Source organism: Apis florea, unplaced genomic scaffold (assembly GCF_048593485.1).
Source record: "Apis florea isolate Af1SG1 unplaced genomic scaffold, ASM4859348v1 contig_3797_pilon, whole genome shotgun sequence".
NCBI lineage: Eukaryota > Metazoa > Arthropoda > Insecta > Hymenoptera > Apidae > Apis > Apis florea.
The window spans coordinates 187,423-208,962 of record NW_028256859.1 but is presented as its reverse complement, the minus strand read 5'-3'; the positions used below and the strand labels follow the sequence as shown (position 1 = coordinate 208,962).

Sequence of the window (21,540 nt, the reverse complement as noted above, 5' to 3'; positions counted from 1 at the left end):
TTCATCAAACAAATTTTCAATCGAAAATAAAAATATTGAATCTCCGATAAACAAACAAAATCAAATTCAACTCTATTGTAATATAGACAGATTATTAATTCTTTTACTACGAATCTCTAGTTTAACACAATGAAAATTTTTAATTCACAAATTAAATAAATATTTATAGCTTATTAAAAAAATTATCAATTAACACAATTATTTTTCATCGAACAAAAAATTTTCATTTAAAATCTCTGACAAACAAAAAACAACTTTGATGAATAATTACCAATTCAATATTAATTCTGCGGTGTAACCAGACTATTAATTTCTTATTGACCATCATGAATGGTTTCAGTTTAACGCCATGACAATTTCTAATGAAACAATTCGTAGGGAACGATACAAATATCTACAAGTCGATTGTTCTTGGAAGTGGGACGAAGCTGTTTCACGAAACTTACTCGGCGAATTCCTAAATGAAATTCTGCGGTTTATAGTGAGATTAATTGTACTATGTTTCATTTTGAGCGTGAATATTGAAATAAAATGAAACACCCTCTCTCTTTATGTATGCGTTCGAATATCTTTTCATTATTTTCATTATTTAATTTAATCTGGAATGGATAAACGAATCGTTTATGTTTGGCCGCCATTGTTCATGGCGATATTAAGTTCGCCTAGGGTTTGGACAGGGAGGACACGTATCTGTTTTGTTGTTGGTGCACACAGAATTCCGTGACACTCGAATTAATTGAATTTCGCGCAGTTTAACTGGATTCTTGATTATGTCCTTCCCTTGTGTTTGAAGATCAGAGGCTTTGGAGATACTATATTTTGCGAATTTAATAAGATATTAATATTAAATTTTTATTTTAGTGAATTCAATTGATTTTTCCATTTAAATTATTCTCTCATTTTTGTGGATATGATTTTTTATTCGTATTGAAATTGTTGCTGAAATTAATTTAATATAGTGAATTTTAGAAAATAGTATAATATGGAGAATATAATGATTATATATTTAATTTAAAACAAGATTATTAAACTTTATATTAAACTTCAATAATGCTATTAGTATAATACGATAATTCATCGGGAAAAAGGATTAACGATAATCGAATATGTTTTTCGATCGATCTCTAGAGAATCAAGGAAATTTATAGAACAATAGCATTTACAACAATATTTTCACATCATTTTTTTATAAACTGTTGCTTTTGCTATTCAGTTTCACACAAAATTGTTAGTATTGGAAGTTTCCTAGAGATATTTATCACAGAAGAAATAAAAAAATTTGAAAATTTATCAGTAAATATCAGCAACTACATCGCACAGAATATTAAATCAATTACATTATTACATTATTGAATCACGATATTATAAAATTAATACTAATTATATTATCGACATTGAGATTAAAATTAAATTAGATCACATTAAAATATTACTTAACATTACTTTGCGTAGCTTATAAATCACATATTAAAATTAAATTTCAATGTTGCAATTCTATCTTTCCATTCACAATAATTATATACATCAATCCTCCATTATAAATCTACCACTATTATTTCCAATATCAAACACTACAATTACAATATTAAAACTATTATTATCAGCATAATATAATGCATAAAATAAAAATAATAAAACTCTAAAATGGTTAAGAAAACCATTCCGTTTCTCTCTTCAAACGTTTTATCTTATTACCTGGTATTTCACAACGAAATTTCAACATCGATAAGAACAAAAGGACCGAAACGACAGGAAAATCGGCGGTGATCTTTAATGGCGGCCACAAGGAAAATTACTCTCGCCGATGGAATAAACTTCGATTGGCCAGGGAAAGGTCGTCGCCGGTAGTTGTTATTAGCCGAACGTTCCTGGCCGAGTTCCAACTCTTCGGATCAGCTTCGTTTGCGAGAGGGGTAGAGACTTCTTGTTTCATTGGTGACCCGCTATCGGCCCGCTCCTCAACACGTAATTATCTCAACTTTTCACCCCCTCGATCTTTTTCCTTTTCCATTCATCACCGGTTTTCGGCATTCTACGTGCATTGCATTATTACGGAAAATCTGAGATAACCGACAATGTGATATTGCGTGGAAGAATTTAACGAGACCGATATGTTTCCCGGAGTATCTTTTACCTTGTCTCGTCTTGTGAAAAGAAAAGTTGATTCATTTGTGAAAAATGGATTCTCTGATGGAATTATTTAATATTCTCCCTTTTATTTTCTGCTTCGTTTGCAGGCAATTTTTTTTCTTTTCTTTATTTTATTGCTACTTGTTTCATTGTCTCATTGAATATTGATTTTCGTGCACCGTGTAATTATGTTATTTGGTATTCGTTTTATTACGCGAGAAGATTGTAATATATTTATTAATTTTTCAAAAAACGTTGCAGTATTAACCTGTTATATATATATATATATATATAATTTCGATTTTACATATTTAAAACATCAGGATTATCATTTAATAATATTGAACGAGCTTCATAATGTCTAATTTATAAAAAATAGAATTTCTAAAAGAAATCGAAGATTAAATTTCGTTGAAAAATTGTCGAATTTTGATTTATTATAACTTCGCGAGGAAAAATTACAAAATAATTCTCTTGGAATTATTTTGAAGAGTAAAATTTCTATTTATATTAATTCATTTCGTGAAGATACAGTATGATTTTACTTTATAAAATTAAACGAATAGAAATAATTACAATTAAAAAATAAAAAATAGATATTAAAAGCAATTTATAAATTAAAATTATTTTCGAGAAATTTTAAGGATTCTAATAAAATTATGCCGCGAATTATGTTTTAACCGTGATGTCCAAAGTTTGTGTTTGAAATCGGAGCAATTATAACGAAATGTAGCCGAGATCTATGAGAAATCATCTTACTGGTGGAACGTAAATAAGGGAGGTGTAATTCTAAAACGGAATGCTGTCTGAGAAAGTATGCGAGCTTGTTTAGTAGAGCATAAAACAATTTGTGCGCAAGGAATTAAGGAGAACGAGTTACGTCTAGATCAACGACAGGTTTTGTTATCGAAAAATGCAAAGAAGCAATTAAATGCTTTTTTCTTTCGTTTCAGATTATTATTTTAGATAGATGAAATTTTGTCTTATATAGAAATTCTTCTTTTCTAAATATTTAATTTATGCCATCATATGTATTATTAATATATATTTTTTGATTTGAAATTTATTTATTATGTATAAATGATAATTTTTATCATTGTACATATCACACATATGTATATATTTTTTTATATTATTAAAAAAATCAAAGACTATTTTACAATTTTTTTATCATTATCTTTTTTACAATTTAATTTTATTCAAAAATTGACGAACCACATGTGCCATTTCATCTACTATTTCTTCAAATTGGCTTCGATTCGCGAAATCAGATCGAGTCATTAGTGAAAAAAGAAAAAAAGAAAAAAAAGATCTATTCACTGTCTCTCCTGAACCGCATTAACGCGATAGTGAAATTAAACGTGAATTCCATGTCCGTGAAAACATCAGAAATGTTCATAAGTGGGCCAAATTGCCATTGTTGAGCGGGGATTAAGCCACCACGAAGAACACGATTTAAGAACTATTCGTATTCACCAAGAGAAAAGAGAAAGGATCACGTATGTTCGTTCAGACGAATCTTGTTCCTTTCATTTCAGACCGCGAATGCAAGCATTTTCTATAGTAACATAATTCTCAAACTTCATGAAATCCTACATTGTATATTTCTTTATAAAATAAATAAGAATCAAACATGAGATTTAATATTTGCAGCTGATTATATACTTCGATATATTTCATTTAATTGAATATTAGTCAAATTTAATATACTTTTGAAGCAAACAATTTTATAATTGTTCGAAATTAAATTATATAATATATCGAGTTATTTTATAAATATGATAACTTGATGTATTATATATATTGTTACGCTATTAAACTAAGATTCGTTTTATTAAAATTATTTCTATATAATTATATAAATAAATAGAATAATAAATAAATTATCCTCTTTGACAAATTGAAAGGAGTCGGTCGAAAAATCATCTTCGATTTATAAACGCGTTAAGGGATGACGAACGTCGTGTCAAAGGAATATACAAAACTGGAAATCAGATTTCCTAAAGGCATCAAGATCAAAGTGGCAGGTTTCGCGTGCCTTTGTCGTATGCCAGCAACAAAATTTTCCAGCTGGACTTTTATCGAATTTCACCGGTGCCATAGCCGGCCTTCCGTGGTGAAAGTTCCCTTATTCGCAAAGGAAACGAGACTTCTTTACATCGAGATATCTGCCACGATTCCCAAGATCTATCCTCCAGGACATCTTATACACGTGTCTACACGTATATACGCGTAGTATAACATACACGAATGTATGGATTTTTCGTGTGCGAGGCACACGTAATGGCGATATGATGTTTTAAAGGATATAGGTCAGGGATTCATCGGATCCTCTATGCGAAAGCTTCGAAACGGTTGTTCTATATCGAAAGTTAACCTAAATTTCCGCCAAGCGTCTTTTGTCGACCATGGAAATCCTGCTTATAAACGAGCAGCTTATTTCCAGTTTGAATCGCGAATCCACTTTTTCAAACGTGACAGATTATAATCTACCAAGTTTCACGTTGTGTTCGAGACGACGAATGTGGATTTAGTTATTTTATGATGTGACGAATGTGATGATGGAATGATGAAAAGGATTAAGGCGATTTTATCAAATACTAAAAAAAAGAAAAATCTAAACTGTAATAGATAATTATGAATGAATATGTTAAATAATATTAATTTATTTATTAATTTTGTCAATTGAATTCTGAACGAAGTTCAGAGTTGTAGTTTGAAATTTTGATGTACAAAAAACATGTCCTTTCTTTTGATGTATAATGTTGCATATCGATTGAATGACATTTCTATTTCTATCGTCGAAAAATGGCGAAGGTTATACTTATCGATAAGGGAATTAATTTACATACGTCGACCTTCACGTTCTCAAGATACACAGCTTCGTTCCTGCGTGAAAGAATTCGACGTAATCGTCGCGTGCTCTGCAATTTGCAGATCCATTCTGCAAATTCCACCATATTTATTACTGAAAACATGCTTTGGATGATAAGAATCTATCAGTTCCAAATTTATAACTTTGATGCTTGTTTATTCAACAATCAGATTTTTGATATAGTACGAGAAAATAATGGATTGTATAGTGATACATAGTATTTTTCAAATTAGATATTTTATTTTTAAAATATTTATATATTATTGAGTCACTTTTCTCTTACTATATTTAAAATATTATAATTTTTTTTTTTCATCTTGTATAGAGTTCAGAAAATTCTAAAAATTTTATAAATTTCATTCAATATTTCCTAAACTTATGAACGATATTATATTTTTATATCTTCAAATATTTTTATACATATATCATATATTATAATTATAATTAACTTTTTTCACATCTCATGCAATATCATTTCATTTCTTGCACAAACTTTTTAAAAAAAAAAAACTTATCTCTGTTTTCTATCAACTTTTTTCCTCATTATCAAGCATTCCAATCAATCTCGCACTATCATTAGAAACGTAACGATAAATCCAGATAAACATAAAATATTATCTCAATCGTATTCGAATATCATTCTCATTTATCATTGAAACGGAAGTGAAATTACGATCTGTCGAGAAAGAGAGGAAAAAAAAGCATCGACTATTATTTCACCGGGTTTCCAATCGATCAGATCCCATTGGTGTATGCATCGACGGTTCGCTATCGTCGGTTTAACACGCGATTAAAAATCGTTGTCCAGCTCGTGAATTAATTTGCATAACGTCGCGCCTCGATCCGGCAACGTTCCAGAATAAATTTACAAAGCTATATGAAATTACGTAAATATCGAAAAAATTCCATTCCCATTGCCGACGAGAAATGATTATATATCGAACTATCTTTTTTTTCCTTTCCTCGACAACTATTTCCTCTTCTCAATCTTTTTTCTATCTTTCCATCTGTATGTCTTCTTTTTCTCTTTCTCTTTCTCTTTTCTATTATCTTCTTTTCTCTATCAAATCTCGAACCGCGATGATATGTATCGGAGCATTACAATTACATTGTTGCTAATGTTTCTTTTCAGAATCGACTTATGTAAATTCTGCAACATACATATCGGCCGTTAGAACGTCACTGTTAATATACTCGGTGTGAGTATACACCAGCTTGGTGTGAGTATCGCCGTTTTGTGATTTCGTTTTGTCTATCGTCCGCAAATGAACGATGTTGCGTATGTAATTTATCTTACAATCAGCGTCTTCGCGCGAAAGATGTCGTGTTTCGAGACAGCTTTTCACGATCGATGTTCAAGCTGACGATTCTTGAGTTTTTCTGACAAAAGTGCTTCTTGTCCTTCGTAATCTCGGTTATGTTCTACTTGTTGCGAGAGTGAATGAATCGTATTATGAATAAAAATGTGGTAATTGTTAGGATGAATATTTTTTATTTTTATCTTTTTTTTTTTACGTTTGTTTTATGGTAGGAATTTTAGATTAATTTTTAATGATCTTCGAGGGTTTTATTCAATATCGATGTTTTGAAAATATTTTTAATATTTATTTCTTATATTTATATATCTATAATGTATTTAAGATAATATTGTTTCCTTATATTAATATTGGTTTAATTTATTCATCGTCATAATGATTTAAGGATTTTTCAGTTTGGAATGAAATTATTTTAAAATTATCATGATTGTAAATATTTTAGCAATTCATTTCAATGTTTGGAAAATTTGAAGTAATCGTTTATTGTAAGTTTGTTATTTTTGAAAGATGCGAAGTGCTTGATCATTTATTATGTTTATGAGACATTTTTCACTCTTGGAACGAATAGAATATTAAATATCCAAATTTTGCTAATAATTTTATCAGGTTCTATATATATTCTTAACACGTTTAGTGTTATATGCATAAATTTTTTAGTTTTGTATTTTAAACAACAGATTTAAATATTTATCAATAAGTATTTATGTTTTGTTACTTCAACTTGATTCAAAAAATAATAAATGAAAATATCACTGAACGTATTAAGAATAAAAGGTTTAATTGTAAATAGGTTCTATCGTACCAATATTTAAAAATAATTGGATATAAAATATTTATAATCTTAATTTTATTTTTTAAGAATTAATATCGATATCTACAAGTAAATCATTTTATTCTATAAGTCTTTCTATACATTGATTTTATAGTTCATTCATATTTTTAATCGTAAATTATCTTTTCATTATTACAATTTTTTAAAATTATCACTCTCATATTTTGGTAATACTTTTTTAGAATTCAATAGTTTCAATCATTCTTAAATAAACTATATTATTAAATAAAATAAACTTAATCGAAGAATTAAACAAGGGATATCGAATATTTTATTAAGTTGTTCATGCTTTTTATTTTATTAATCAATATCATTTTTTTATTCAGTTCTTTAATAAGTTCTTCCATTAATGTTTTATCCAAAAACATTTTTATACGAATAATGGACCTATATACATCAAATTTCTGCGAGAAAAGCTTCAATGAAATTTTCGCTTGTCGTTGGCGAAAGCTTGTGTGTTGCACCGCTGATTGTCGAGATATCGACTATAGAAATACACGTCGATATGACACGAAAATACCTGGAACGCCGCAATTTATACTGTCCTGATATTTACATAGGAATATTAATATCCCGAAAAGATTTGAACTTTCGTCGATGGTACGTTTTCGAAAATGAGAAACTTTTTTTTTGATACTCGTCAAATTTTTATCTTCGGGATATTATCGTGCAGGGAGTTAAAAAAGGAAAATATAAAAAGGGTGAATGTGTTTAAATAGAAGAAAAATAAAATATTAACACTTTGTCTTTAACTCTTTTACAGTGTAATAAAATTAGCAATAAAATAAATTATTTCTTCATTGTCAAGATTCTTGTTATTCTTGACTTCTCTCTTAGATTAGACTGTGAAAGAGTTAATATACAATAATTAAAAATAAGAGAAATGGAAATGAAGTTTTATGGATTTTCTAATTATTTTTTAGAAAAATTATAAAACATATTTTAATTTTAAGCTTTTCATATTTAAAGCACATCGAAATATATCTTTTAAATTTCGAAATCATCTTTTTTAACATCCTGCACTCATTATTTCTGACACGTGTGCTAGTTTCATTATCTTCGATCGATTCGCACGAATGTTTGTCATGTATGCGTCTATGTGAAAGAATCATAATTATAAAATTGTCATATAAAATAACGAGACTTATCGCACACATCGAAACAACGTCCATTTTAAATCGATTGAGAAAGAAAGGATTAGACTGCGATCGATTCGAAACTCGTATATAGGCTTACATATACGAGCTTACGTTTTTCTTTTTGAGAAATTCGATTAATTAATTAATGGTTTCTTTTTTTCTTTTGTTTTGTTGTGTGTCCGTGTATCGTGCCAAGAACTGTTCGAGTTATCGATACGATTTATTTTTCAGCTACTTCCATCGACATTGCCAAAATCATCTAACTTGCGACCACTTGTGTCGTCGGTAAGCAATCGGGATTTAATTTCAAACTGTTTATTTCATTAGAATTATTTCACGTGTGTACACCTCGAGATTCTCTTTCTTTTTTCTCTTTTATTTTTTCAATTTTTACGATGCTTAATTTCCTTGTCCTCTTTTTGTTTTTTTTTTTTGTTTTTTTTTTTTACATGTTGCATGGATACACGAGGATAAAATGCACAATTTTAATGACGATTGATTTGTATTGAGTTGTACGAAAACTGCTCGAAATTTGTTAATTGCAGTGATTAGTCTTAATTTTGAAACTTTTTTTGAAAGAAGTATAAAGAGAATTATATTTTTTATAGTAATATTTTTTTCAGATATTAATTTTTAATTTGTGTCTTTTATAACTAATAGCTTTAAAATTCAATATTTTTAATAAAGTCTTCAAATGACTTAATAATACTCTAAAATAATAAAAAAGTAATTTACTTTTTTCAACGAAAAATATTTCTATATTAAAAGGCAATGATAAAAAATATCTAAAATTTTTAGATATCTCTATCTCAGAAGAAAAATAAAAAAAAAAAAAAGAAATAAAGAGGAAACTATATTCGGACACAATAAGTTTTGAGCATTTTTCGTAATATACACACAACAGTTTTGCAGAAAACGTCGAGTTCGTTCATTAACGCGGGGCCAAAAAGTAGACATTAACGTTAACAACTCCCATACTCTCTAAGCGCGACCTATTTCGATGCTAGATTTCACTTTTTCGAGCATTTACAGCGTATACATATATATACATATTTATATATATATAGCTTTTCGAAAATTGTAATCATTTAACAACCGAATCTATTAAAAAGGGAAAAACACCCACACCTATTTCCATTTTTGTACTGATAAAAAAAAAACAAAGAAAAAAAATACAGAAAAAATTCTCTCTCTCAAAAAAAAAAAAAAAAAAGAAACGAATCATGCATCCGAGAAAATCAAATAAGATCGATCTCGATTGCGATTTGCACCTCCCGTTAACAAAATAAAATTCTAACGATTGCGCTTGTGTTTTCACTATGCTTTATATCGCTACATGTTTAAATATCGAAAAAAAGAAAAAAAAATAAAAAATAGTATAATTGATTCCTGAAATCAAGAACTGAAAATTGGAAGAAAAAAAAAAGAGAGAGAGATCTGCAATTTGCGTATTTTTCTTCAGATCGGAGCACAGATTTAACGTTAGGGACGCAATCGAGGATGAAAATTCGTCGTTGAAAAAGATTGCGACTTTCATTGGTATGCACAGAAATCGAGATAGGAGGCCATCGTTTTGGCGCGCGCGAGCTACCGGAAGTTATAGTCGTGATGCACGGCTGCAACCGGAACACATGGAACATCGTGAAGATTTGAACTCTCTGGTAAAAATTTTCACAGAAATTGAAAATACAAATTCCTGGTAAACGCGCTCAAGCGGAATTTTTAAGGGTGAGGAAAAGAAAAAATTTTCTTTAGGGTTTCGACGAACGATGGCGAATATTATATTTGAATGGCTGTATGTAACTGTGGTGTATCATTGAATGTAATAAAGGAATTGTACAGAGATATCGTGTCACGATCAGTTGAATCCAAGATAATCTGGTTTCGAATTTTTGTATCGTTGAAATACGTTAATTTTATTTCGATTTTATTTGTGTTTTATCATTCTATGTTTAATAATATTTAATGGATCGAGATGATTATTTTGTATTTTGAGTGTTTTTCAGATTATGAATTCTTCATTCATGAGAGAAGTTTATATATTTTATATGATTTAAATTTTTTTTTGTTTTTCATTTTTTTTCAAAACTGAAGATTTAAAAATAGATATTGATATTTATATCAATGTTTCAACAGCATTTTTATTAATAATGGTATGTATATTTAATATCAAATTTATAGAATTGTTATTTATATTATTCAATTTTTGAATTATTACATTGAAATATTTTATATAATTTATTATAAATGTAATGTACAAAAAAATGTATCATTACAATTTCTTTTTATTGTTCTATATTTATCATACTATTTTATTATTATAAATGTTGTTATTTCGCACTTATAATTTTAAATTATTATTTGCATGTAATTTTGATTACATACTTTATTAATACAATTATATTATATTATTTTATATAAGTGAAGTAATATTTTAAATATTTTATTTAATATTGTGCTTTTCTAAATATTAAAATTTTGGAACTTTTTTGAATTCAAATATTATCAATATTCAATGTATGTTATCAATATTCAATATATTTTTTGAATTAAATTAACTCGTATCGATATTATATATTCAAAATATTACTGCACATTATATAATTTCCGTGAACAGAATATAATATTTCAAATTAAATTTTTCAATGTAAATTTCAGAAATTTCAATATAAATTTTTGAATATAAATATCCAATTAATTCACAAAATTACTTAATTATATTTTGTCACATTTTTTTCCTTTTTTTTATATCTGTGAGTCTTATTATCTCAAATTTAAAAACATTTTATTATATAGATATACATACAAATTAATACACACACTTTTTAAATATTATAAAATCATTTTTTTGTTATTCATATTTATTATTATTATTATCATTATTGCACAAATCTTGCAATTATTTATTCTTTTTTGCGTCTATTTAAAATCTGTCTTTTCTATTTCGTAATTTTTAAATTTTCATATTTCTCTTATCTTTATTATATTTCCCCAAATATATTTATATTTTCATTACCAACTATTAACTACATCATCCACATACCCAATATAATCACATAATACTTCCAAAGAAACTTCAACAAACTATTCAAACTTCTTTAATCATTAGCCATTATTTATTCAATCTTTCTAACTATACCATAACATTTTATAATCCTTAAAATCCCTTTCCTTATAATTAATATACATATACCAATTCCAAATAATTGCAAGTATCGATGTCATTCATTTCAAAAAATCAATTCTTTCAAATTCTTCTACATGATTCAGTCAATTGGAAATCAATCAGAGTAGAAGTACAGCAGGGTACATTGATCGGAATCAGGCGGCCATCATCGTCGATTCCTCCGACCAGAAATAAAAATCGGCTTCACGCTTGCATGGACCGCGCTGATAGAAGCATGTACAAGCGTTGCCCGAGCTGATATGACGGAAAAGGGAGACATCTATTGTTCCGTCTTTTGTCCACGAGATTTCGCGACGCTTTTGTCCCGCGAATTGCACCCTTATTGTCTCGAGAAAACCATTTAAACCCTTATCGATGACTATTTAATTTTCGATGATTTATTATAATTACGCCATAATAATTATGCCAAAGTGAAATTTAAAATATTCTATAATGGAGTTGAAGTTAAGTCGATAGAGTGGAAATTTTTTGTTTTTTTGTAAATTAATATATTCATCCATGTCTAGATAGATATAACACCGGATATCTATACACCTTAAATTATAATAAAAATGAAATATGTTAAAATTCGAGTAAAAAAGAATAAGATATGGCTTGAAGAAATTTAAGATAAATTTATTTTGAAATGGATGACATTTATGAATAATTAATTGTAATAAAGCATAATTTGAAATATAGGAATTACATTAATTGTTTTATACTTATTTTGTTAGTTAGTTTTTATTTAAAGAAGAAGGAATTTCGATCAGAGCTTATAAATTTTCTACAGATCTAATATAATCCTCGATTTCCATTTGTTTCTCTTCCTTCATCTCAAAAAGATTCGAAGTTCCCTTTAATTTTCTTCGGAATTCCAACGCAACATTTTATCCATTCGTTGGCCAACTATCCATTTATATTCCATAATTTCCATATACACACCCGATATTGCTTTCTGTATCTTGAACTTCCTTCATTGCAAAACCCCTGGGGATACGGTCTTTGTTCTCTCGATTTTGCTCTGCGACGACCGATAACTTCCAGTTGCTCTAATTCGATTCGACCGGGGGTACTTGGTTAGGAATTAGAGGGTGGAAAGAATGATCGTCGAAGAATGAGAAAATAAAAAACATTTCATAGCAATGAAAAAGAAGAATTATTTTCCAAATTGTTGGTTTTAATTTTTTCCTAATTTTACTCTCAAGATTTTCTTTTCTTCTTAAAAAAAAAAAAAAAAAGAAAAAAAGAAAACTTGTCGCATATGTTAAATTCATGGAACTAAATATATAAATGAAGACTAAAACTTTATTCCGATTTCGCCAAATTTAAAATATAAAGTTTGTAATAGTATCCTCAACAGCTTATTCCAGTTTCTTTCAACTTATATTTTAAAAAACTTTAAAGCTACCATTTAGCCCAGTTGCGCGAGACATTTTGCGCAATTAAACTTCTCTCCATTCACAAAAATTCTCGGATCGGGTTATAAATCTTATAAACTAAAACTTATCGATAGAACTTCTCGATTATCGAACCTATTATAATAATTTTCTCGATCCAACGCAACTCTTGTATAAGAGAGGATTGGATCAGAATAGGAGAGGGGGATTAAAACGAGACGCTCGGAGTTTATTTTTAGTTAGGAACGAAATTGGCAATCTACACTTTCGCCGATCGCGATTAAATATTGAACAGGGCCGTAGCAGAGATTAGAGCGAGGGGTGGAAGGAAAGAGCTTATTTCGTGGAGTATCATCGGTATCCAGGTTGAACGGTAAAAGCAAAAGAGTTATTTATAGAGAAAAAATATTTTGGTGAGATTGAAATCTGTCGTTTGGAGAGGATTGCACACTGTTTGAATTTTGATTAACGATGGATAGCAAGGGATGCAATTGATTTGATTATATTACGTGGTCATTAATCCTCTTAGTCGAATGATTACGTCGCGTATTAAACGTTTATAATGCTTTGATTGGTTTTAATATGAATATATTGAAAAGGTATTTTGATGGTGATAGGTTACATCGTGTATTTGGTTTTGATTTGTTACGATTGATTTGTGTGTTTTCAACGAGTTTCGATTTTAATGGATTTAGTTAGATTTTGATTGAGATGATGAAAAGAGTATTTTAATTTGAATAACTAATTTTATGTGAGATGTGCTTTTTGTAATAAAGATGCTCGATGCTTTCTGTCTATCCAACTTGCAAATGAGATTGTATTCTGCGAATGTACGGATTGAAAGACTATAATTGATCTTCGCTGTAGAATAATTTTGAAGATTAATTAATATTTCACACAAATGAAAAATCAATTAATAATTCATTTACTAATAAAATAAAATATTAATTTTCCATCCATATTAATTCTATGAATATCTTTATCATATAATAACTCTAAGTTACGTTTATATTTTCATTCAACGTAAATCAATATTCCACATATAAAATTTCACTCTCTCGAAATATGAAATGTGAAATGTATCCCTTGAAATATTAATTCATCATTCACCATTAATCAAATGAATATTTTCAAATATTTCATAGTATAATTCCAATTTAATATTTATTGTAAAATATCAATTGATGAAGTTAAATATTTTTATCCAAATTTTAATTAATATCTTATATAAAATTACATAACAAAAAAAAATATCAATGAATAATCCAAAACATCCAATCACTAATTTATCTCTCACATAAAATTATACAACCAATCGATAATTTATTCCTTTAAAATATCAATCACATAAAATTACACAACCAATCAATAATTCATCCCTTGAAAATACTGATCAAAATTCATCCCTCGCATAAAATTATGCAACCAATCGATAATTTATTCCTTCAAAATATCACTAATATATCCTTTCCATAAAATAACTCAAGAAAATATCAATCGATAATTCATTCGTTGAAATTTTAATTCACCAACTGTATTAATTAAACGAGCATGAAAACGGTTTCCATTACAAACTTTTTATTCGAGTCATTCGGATGTTCGAGGGATAGTCGAACGCATAATTCGAACGTAATAATTTCCCGGCAGTTAATTTACCGAATATTACAGAATTACGTTAAATCCCATAGGAATAAGGGCGAAATTCATAACACGGGACCAAGTATCTCGGTGGCTGGTAACGTCGAGTCCAGTGCAAAGCTTTTAGTCTGGTAAATTTATTACTGTCACGCTAACCGGTGGTTCGTACATGCGTGAGCGCACGCGCCTCTTCATCAGCCACGCTCGGCCGGAAATGCTTGAAATTTCTCGATGTGGTGAATCCTCTGATTCAGGGGTGCATCGAGTCGAGCGGTTTCGTTGAAATTCGTCTGGTCACGCGAGTTTTCATGCTCTTTCGATCGACGTGTGTGCGAGTTAGGAAGCAAGGGCAAGGACAATCACCTTTCTCTACTTGAGATCGAGTTTCCAAGGTTTTAACATACGTGCTCGCTAAGTTTGTATCGTTTAGAGAGCTATTAGTGAGCGTTCGTGGAAATGGAGCGTTTGTTGCTTTACCTCAGGGACTGTAGCCTGCTGTGAAAGGCCACTGTCGGTTGTGATACGGGTCTAGTGAGCATATATATATTATAATGTATATAAATCGTGATAATTTTGTGATAATTTAATCGATCAAGAAATATTGTTAAGAATATTTCTTTTAAAAAATAGAATTTTTTTCATCTATTTACTTTCTTTTCTATAAAAACCAATAACTTGATATGTGGAAAATACTTTAAGCAATTGCAACTGTTGCCCTATATAAAAGCTCTTAATCAATCTGAATAGCTTGTTGGTGAAAATCGATGCCATGTATTTATCAATTGCGTAATCGAGAAGTACTGTAAGCCATATTCCCAGCACTTGAACATTTCAATGGATTAGAAGAAACGTTCGAAACGAATAGCATGAAGTCACTCATAAACAACTAGTGATCACGACTATTTATAATCAGACTACTTATATACCATATAATATAGAATGATAAGAAGGATCGCAATTGTGTTAATTTTTATTTAATCAGATATATTTGTTGTTGAGAAATTAATAAAAATTGTATCGTGTTTATTTATTTATAAATCGTTTGTTAAAATGGGTGATCAAAGACACGAGGAAACGAAAATTTCGAAGCACAATCAACTCTCTGGAAGTATGACCTATTAATGGTTAATAATCGATCTGCTTGAAGAGAAATTCCATTAGCGACGGGATACGGAAGCAATTTTAACGAAGTAATGAAACGACCATTCTGTTAATTTAAATTTTTGCTACTTTGTGGGGAAACATAAAATTAAATGAAACGTGTACCAACAAAATAATATATTCAAATTTGATGAATTTCTAAATAGTTTTAACAGTATCAGATACTTTACATTAAATCACATATTACAACATAAGTGATACTTCTCAATATTTATTTAATAATAATATAATAAAATCAAAGTATTAAATTAAACGGCGAAGAAATAGATAATTCTTGATAGCATGCATATTTATATTTTTGCATATTATCATATCAATTTCAATATAGATATTGTGTATATATATATATATATATATATATATATATATATATATATATATATATATCAACGATCTAATGATTCATACATGATTTAGACACACCATGAATTGTCACCGTCCGATTGACACCGTACATGAATTAATGAACAATGTCGAGAATGGTATTATAGATATTAGACGCGATTAAATCGCGATTACAAGTGATTCGCTTCAATTTGTAGCAGCGCCTATTAAATATCGATTTCCGCGCGGCAGAATTTCCATTTGCCGCGGAATATGGAGGCGGTCGGTGGTGGTGCTTTATCGTGGCGCAACTATCGATTGCTTCTACCACTTGCTACCTTCTTCCTTCTCTTTCTCTCCTTTTTATTTTTTATTTTTCCTTTTTTTCCCTCTCTCTCTTTTTTTTCTTTTTTTCTTTTACAATATCGTGCGATGAAAACGTTGCTGCGCATGCAACAAGACATTGGTGAGAGGAATTAAAGCGGCGGTTTCGATTTACCACCACGACGGAACGAATTGTTCTCGTGACCGAAAGATCGATCACGAAATAGGGATCCCTCATTTCGCTTATGTGTCAACATTATTATATCGACAAGCTGACTGTCGTGTTAGCTGTTATTGATTCCAAGTAATGCACGCTGAGGACTGTTTACGGTAGTTCTCGAAAGAAACTCGATTCTAGGAACTCCATGTACGTATGAAATGGTTAATAAGGGTGTTTCTGATTTTCTGATACGGTATAAGTGAACTTTAAGATTGATTCGATAAGATTGTTACAATTTTCGGTGACGTTGTATTGGAAATTGTTATTTGGGATAGTTTACTGGAAATTTTATGCGATACTAGAGTTGATGATTAGAGATATTGTTGGTAAGGATATAGTAGAAAATACGTGTGTAAAGACTGCTGAAAATATATTGTGGATAATAAATGTGTTCGACTATATCTAATAGATTAAAATTACATAAAATAACAGTTATTAATATCACGTGCGTTAAATGCATTACAGTGAGTAATAAAAGAAGTAGTATTAAATAATTATTAAATTCTAACTTTTCATTACTAAATATACGTTTGATTAATTATTGTTTGAAGAGGAAAATATAAGCTTGAATTTCTATTTTAAGTAATCTTATTAATAATTCAAATATCGCTTATGAAAAAAGCGAAACAATTAAGTCAAATAATTAAAGTATTAAATAGATTAACATTAAACAACTCTCCAGAGAATAAAATTACAAAATAGCTTCCACGAAACACAATATTAAAATAATAACAAGAGCAAAAAATCAAACGAACTTAGAAAAATTCAAATCTTGATAAATCTTACAGAAAAATTTCTCAAATTAATGTTCTCTCACGGATTCAATATTCTGCGAAACGCAGCTTTAAAATTTATATCTTTTGCCACGCTCGCAATCATAACTTCAATTCTACGGAGGATACAAACGAAAAGAAGGGACTCGATGTATTTGTCCTTTCTCTCCCCTTCTTCTCTCTTCCCTTCATCCTATTAATCGTCTATATAACGTTCGCTGACATTCTGAAAAGGTTGGAGCCTCGTTTAACGACAACGCTTGTATACGAGGATCCATCTAGAGGATTAAAGCTCGTCGAAACGGCGAGACTATCACTCTCCAAGGATCGAATGCTTTTGCTATAACAAATAAAACCGTAGTCGGATAATTGGAAATTGAGATACCTGGTCTCGATATCGAGTATCTTAAGCATAGTGTTTATAAGGATTTTTGAAGGAAAAGTGGTATTATAGGATTGAAAGGCAGAAATGAGAGAACTTTTGTAAGTACTTGATCGATAAATAAATAAATGGATTTTCTTTTAATCTGCTAATCAGATTACAAGAGGAATCTTTTATAATCACGTTAATGTAACGAGTTTGAAGTTGATACATATAGAAATAAATTAATATGAAAAAAGCATGTGGAATGCTAAAAATTAATCTTATTAATTTTTAATAATTTTGTATAATGTGAATGAAGATTATTTATCATTGAATAATAATGTTTCGTTACTAGAAATCTATGTATTCTGAAATAACGAATAGCAAATATGTATGAAGATAGAACTATAAATTCCGTGTTCAGTATCACACGAAAACCACGATACAAGCCATCGGCCATGCACATCGGCTCAAGCCCTTGTCTTCCATCTATTCAGCTTATCTTAATCTATCGGATTTTCAACAAGAACTATGGTCACTTAATTTAATACTACATTCGATATTCGTACGAGGAAAATCAAAGTAAAAAGAAAAAAATTAATTCAGTTGATTTTAATAGATTTTTAATTAAATCTATATTATAATAAATATTTATCTTCATTGTTAACATCAATGATTATCTCAGCTATAATTTTCCTTTATCCTTATAATTCATTTATGTATACAAATGAAACAATATCTACATTTTATCAGATTTTTATAATTATTAAATATTTAATCCACGAAGATCTTCCTCACACTTAAAAAAATTCAATTTGTATCAAATTCAATTATATAAGTACAGCAAGAACAAGAATTTTAAATTCAAAGATATCTTAAAATATTAAATTTTTCCTATTTTTTCATCTGGATTTTTCACATTCTTACAAAAGTATTTTCATCGTTAAAAATCATAAATAATATATATATATATATAAATCGTGATAATTTTGTGATAATTTAATTGATCAATAAATATTGTTAAGAATATTTCTCTTAAAAAATAAAATTTTTTTCATCTATTTACTTTCTTTTCTATAAAAACCAATAACTTGATATGTGGAAAATACTTCAAGCAATCGCAATTGTTGCCCTACATAAAAGATTAATCAATCTGAATAATTTCTTGGCGAAAATTAATGCCATGTATTTATCAAATGATCGTGTGAAGAGGAATTGATAAATGATTGTATGAGGAGGAATTGGTAAATTGGTAAATCGTGTGAGGAGGAATTGATAAATGACAGTGTGAGGAGGAATTGATAAATGACAGTGTGAGGAGGAATTGATAAATTACTATATATATATATATATATATATAGTATACATACAATAAAACATAATTTCTATTTTTCTCTTTTTTTTGATGAAATGTAATAAAATTTCAATTTATAAGTTAGAAATATTTAATATTCTCAGAAGATAATAATTAATATTCATTCAGGGTACTAACGATGATTGAAATTAAAAATTCTTGTTCTACATTCATCAAATAGTTGTTAAGTGACTAATACTATACAGGATGATTCATTATCATATTAATATCTCTCGTTCTCTGATATAATAATATATATGATAACAAAAAATCAATAGATACGAAATACAAATAAACGTAAAGTAATAATAAGTAAGTAATAGTAAGTCATTTTATATAAATCTTTTTTACAATCATTTTTATCAGTGTTAATTTTCGATATCAATCTTATTTTTTAATAAATATTTTTTTAATTATCTGATATATTAATGCAAACAAGAGATGAATATAATGATTCAAGTATTCTCATTTTCTTCGAAGTTTTCCAATACATAGAATCTACTTTATATCTCTCATTAAGACAGTATTCATTCTATTTTATATGTAGAATATAAACTAAATATAATACGTTATTAAAATAATAACCATTAGTTGCATTTACGGATTTATTCCAGAATTCATTTCCAATCAATAAATAGCAACGAATAAATAAAAATTCTTATAGGCACTTAATGAGATCCAACACGCAATTTGCAATTGTCTGACCATTATCAGGTCGTAACTACTACGAGCTTCGTCGCTTCGTCTGATATGATCGGTCCGCAGCCACTGACAATGGCCCGGCCTCTATTCCCTGTTCTTTTCACAGCCACATCGATGTAGGTCATGGTAACATCATATTCATGATTTTTTTCCCTTGCAGTGAATTGTTACCAGTTCTTCAGTCCTATTCCCATTTTCTTTTCCTAAAATTCTATCTTTCTTTCTCACTCTCTATCTCCTATTTATTTTCTTCTCTCACCGCCATGTTCTTTTTTAGATTTAACTTTAATCTTTCCTTCTTGTGCTCATCCTTTGTGTGTTCTTTTCATACCTTTCCCTTTGCTATCTCTTTTTTCTAGTCTGCATTCCATTTTCTTTGTCATTTACTTCACATTTCTCGTTTCTCTACTGTTTTTCGCTTTCGAATGGTATTTTTTTATATTCTTCTTACTTTCTTTTATATTTTTTTAGAGTATTTTATTTTTTCTGTCTAATTTAGTTGATGAAAAAGAGTTTTTCATTATGTCGCGAACTTAATTACTTAAAAATGCATAAGAATCCAATCTTAGGTGAAAGAGAAAGATAGTAACACAAATCACAATTTAAAAGAAAAAAGATTATAATGAAATTTTATTTTAACACAACGTTGATTTTCTTTCTAGAAATGTTCTAATTTCCTTTTCCATTATAAAATAATTTTGCAATAATATTCGGATTCCTTGATTCAACATTTATTATTTTATAGGATATTAATATCTAATATCCAAAAACACTAAAGTGTCTTCTTTGTTATAATGGCAGCCAAGTCCTATTTCTTCGTTGGGATGCAATCTGGGAAACCAATCTACGAAATTTAGGTTAAAGTCTTTTTTGAATTCGCGAACCAAAGATCGACAACGTCCTCAAAGACGTGACAGACTCGAGGAAAGGATGGAGACTTAATTTCAGACACGATGCTTGTCTTGGAAACCCATTGTAAGTCGGTTGAATCATCAGTCGGATCGTAGCTAAAGAAAATTATTCACGGCTCGTAGCTCCATTGTTCGTAAAGATTGATTTTTTTTTAAAATGAGTCTAGTGGCTAAAATATTATTCGTGGTTCGTAGTTCTTTTATTAAACATATCTGTCCACGATGTTGAAATTATTTGTACTTTGTGTATTTTGTACATTTAACAGAATTCGCAAATGTTTCAAATAGAATTTAAAAATCGATATTTTATTAGATATTTCTGAATGTAAAAAATACCAATTTTAATCTCATTAAAAAATTTTCATTTAGTTAATATTGTTCCAAAATGATTTTCCTTTCATAGAAAATATCTATTTGTTACACGAAAGCAACTTCATAAATTAATAAAGTTACGAGTTTCGAGCACGTTGTATTGTGTCACGAACTTGTAAAATTTCCCTGTGATGGAATTTCCGAAGTTTCGTGGATGTACCAGAGGAGTTTAAAAGCTAGGTATTTATTTAGAAAATATAGCTGTAAATTAAAGTACCCTCGTTTATAAGTCATCGTATACTTGATAAAGTTTGGATATATTACGAAATAAAAAATATTAATTATTAATTATTAATTAATTATAATATAAAGAAATGTGTAAATCATGTATCTCATTCGTATATCTTTAATAAATTTCATTTATTTTTTGAAATAAATAAAAATTTCTTCATCAAGGATACATGACAAATATAGGCCCTTACTTTGAAACATTATAATAATTATTTCAATTATTTATCAAGGCATTATTAAGGCATTTTCAAGAAGTTTTTAAGATAACGATGACTTTCAATGCAAAATCTTCAAGAATTTTTAGCAATTCT

The 21,540-nt window shown here is 28.7% G+C and overlaps 1 protein-coding gene across 5 annotated transcripts in view; it reads left to right on the top strand.

Annotated features, from left to right (window-relative positions):
- The window catches only part of Teh1 (tipE homolog 1 phospholipid transfer protein), a 50,151-nt gene that overhangs the window by 28,234 nt on the left and 377 nt on the right, over positions 1 to 21,540 (top strand). The window contains exons 3-5 of one of the 5 annotated variants that reach the window (XR_001111923.3): positions 6,138 to 6,225; positions 8,524 to 8,577; positions 9,842 to 10,137. The exons of 1 other annotated variant lie outside the window; for it this stretch is intronic. Coding sequence is in view for 2 of the 4 variants with exons in the window: in XM_086915814.1 (XP_086771940.1) it covers positions 6,138 to 6,180 (43 nt within the window). In the remaining 2 variants the exon portion in view is untranslated. Of the gene's footprint in view, positions 1 to 6,137; positions 6,226 to 8,523; positions 10,138 to 21,540 lie in introns of those variants that run through there. 3 more of the 5 variants (XR_015294620.1, XM_086915814.1, XM_086915813.1) reach the window with 3 other exon arrangements.